The sequence below is a fragment of the Manihot esculenta genome, chromosome 18 (assembly GCF_001659605.2).
Source record: "Manihot esculenta cultivar AM560-2 chromosome 18, M.esculenta_v8, whole genome shotgun sequence".
In the NCBI taxonomy this organism is placed as follows: domain Eukaryota; kingdom Viridiplantae; phylum Streptophyta; class Magnoliopsida; order Malpighiales; family Euphorbiaceae; genus Manihot; species Manihot esculenta.
Genome location: NC_035178.2, coordinates 3,567,772 through 3,569,865, shown reverse-complemented (window position 1 = coordinate 3,569,865; position 2,094 = coordinate 3,567,772). Strand labels below are relative to the sequence as shown.

At 41.3% G+C, this 2,094-nt stretch overlaps 1 protein-coding gene across 1 annotated transcript; it reads left to right on the top strand.

Moving 5' to 3' along the window:
* The first annotated feature begins 488 nt into the window (after positions 1–488).
* On the top strand, positions 489–1,706 carry LOC110606337 (WUSCHEL-related homeobox 4). The gene is made up of 3 exons (XM_021745093.2): positions 489–713; positions 995–1,276; positions 1,384–1,706. The coding sequence occupies exons 1-3, from the start codon at positions 507–509 to the stop codon at positions 1,531–1,533; spliced, it is 639 nt and encodes a 212-aa protein (XP_021600785.1). The 5' UTR covers positions 489–506; the 3' UTR covers positions 1,534–1,706.
* Positions 1,707–2,094: the final 388 nt, after the last annotated feature.

Here is a 2,094-nt window from a genome sequence, read left to right as displayed (position 1 = left end):
TTTCAACATTCTCTCCACCACATGGAAAAGACGACGGCATTCATCACCTGTGCTTCTCAGTTTTCACTCACCACCAATATCCGTATCTGGAAAAGCAAAACAAATTCCATTTTCAAGTATTGGGATTGGAGGAATCTTTTTTCATTCCTCACTCTTCATCTCCATCTTCCTCTAGCTCTCTACCTTTTTGAGAAAAAGCTTGAGAGAGGCCACCGAAAAGCATACACACCTTATCATGAAAGCAAGAAAAAAAACGACCCGACTAGACGGGCCAGCCCACACGCATATACACACTCTCACATACCCACACGCTCACAACAATTATCTTCTCTCTCAGTCTCACTGTTTCTGGTGTGTCTTTTCCTCTTTGCTTTTTAAAAAAATGGAAATCCCAAGTCAACCTCGCCTCATGATTTGGTCTTGGGTTCTCCTATGCACCACCTCATATCCCACTTTCTTTAGCATCCTCTATATAATTAACACTCTCTCTCTTTCAGTTCTCCACCATGGGAAGCATGAAGGTGCATCAGTTAGCACGTGCATTCTGGGAGCACGAACCCTCTCTTACTCTTGGTTGCAAGCGTCTTCGCCCTCTTGCTCCCAAGCTGGCCAACACAGATAGTGTTTCCTCTTTCGATCTCAAGAGCTTCATTAGACCCGAAAGTGGTCCTAGAAAAATTGGATCCTCTGACGAGAAGAAAGATTCACCTCAGGTGATTGTCATTCTTAACTACATATATGTACTTCCCATACTTCTTTGTCTCTATATTATGTGTCCTTTACTATCCAAACGGCTGCTGAAAACTTCACAACACCAAATGGATAGATATGCAAGTTATAACACTATAGTTCAGCAACAGACAGTTCTAGCAAGCTTATAATTGAGAAATGGGACTGAATATTATTATTACTGCATTGTTCAAGGAGAACTAGGGCAGAGTATCACTTATGGCCTGTATATTGGTGATGATGAAACATAATTATATTGATGTAGGTGGAGACACACCCAGGAGGGACCCGATGGAATCCGACGCAAGAACAGATAGGGATACTGGAGATGCTGTACAGAGGAGGAATGAGAACTCCCAATGCCCAACAAATAGAACAAATCACTGCACAGCTAGGCAGATATGGCAAGATCGAAGGGAAGAACGTGTTTTACTGGTTCCAAAACCACAAAGCCCGAGAAAGGCAAAAGCAGAAGCGCAATAGCCTTGGTCTAAGCCATAGTCTGAGAACCTCAAGCCCTATTACCGCTATATCTTTGGATTCGAGGGTATGTATTCAGTCGCTATTCAATGCTGTTTTCTTTTCAAACAAATTCTACTAGATTCCTTTGAAAGCCGAAGCTGGTTTGATTGAGGTGTGTATAAATTTATACAGGTAGAAGTTGAGAGAGACCAAGACAGTCCATATAAGAGAAAGTGCAGGAGCTGGGCATTTGAGTACCTAGATTTAGAAGAAAGCAGATCATGTAGAGAGGAAGGAGATAGAACTCTGGAGCTTTTCCCATTGCACCCGGAAGGCAGATGATGGGGTTCGAAAAAATTTCTAATTCATCAACTTTGTTTCATTTATGATCAGGAACGTGCTTGATGTGTTTTTTTCCTTTAATTCTTCTTTTCGAGAAAGAGGAAAAACAAGGTGTCTCTTTGTACTCTATTTTCTGACTTGGAAGCAAAGCTCTTTGTCACCCTTTTATTCAAGCTCTGGTTGCGATCCTTTTGGGGTTTTGACTAACAATGGCAAAGCTTTTTTAGGTTAAAAAAGAAGTAGGCTATGGACACTGAAGTCCAAGCTTAAGCCTGCCTACTCCGTTGATATATATTTTAAGTTTCGAATGGGAAAGGGTGTCGTGTCTTCTTCCATCAATACCAATAAAAAAAATGACAAGAGTTGCACTACTTGGAAGACTTTTATAAAGCAATGTATCAAATATCGGCAGACTTTTTCTTTTCTTTTCTTTTTTTTTTGAGAGAGAGCGATTGACATGCATTTTCCAAGGAGAGAATAATACTGCTAGTGTTGTAGTGGGGTTGCCCATCGCCATCAGCCTTGCCGCTGGGGTTTTGGGGGAAAGATTGACGCCTAAAT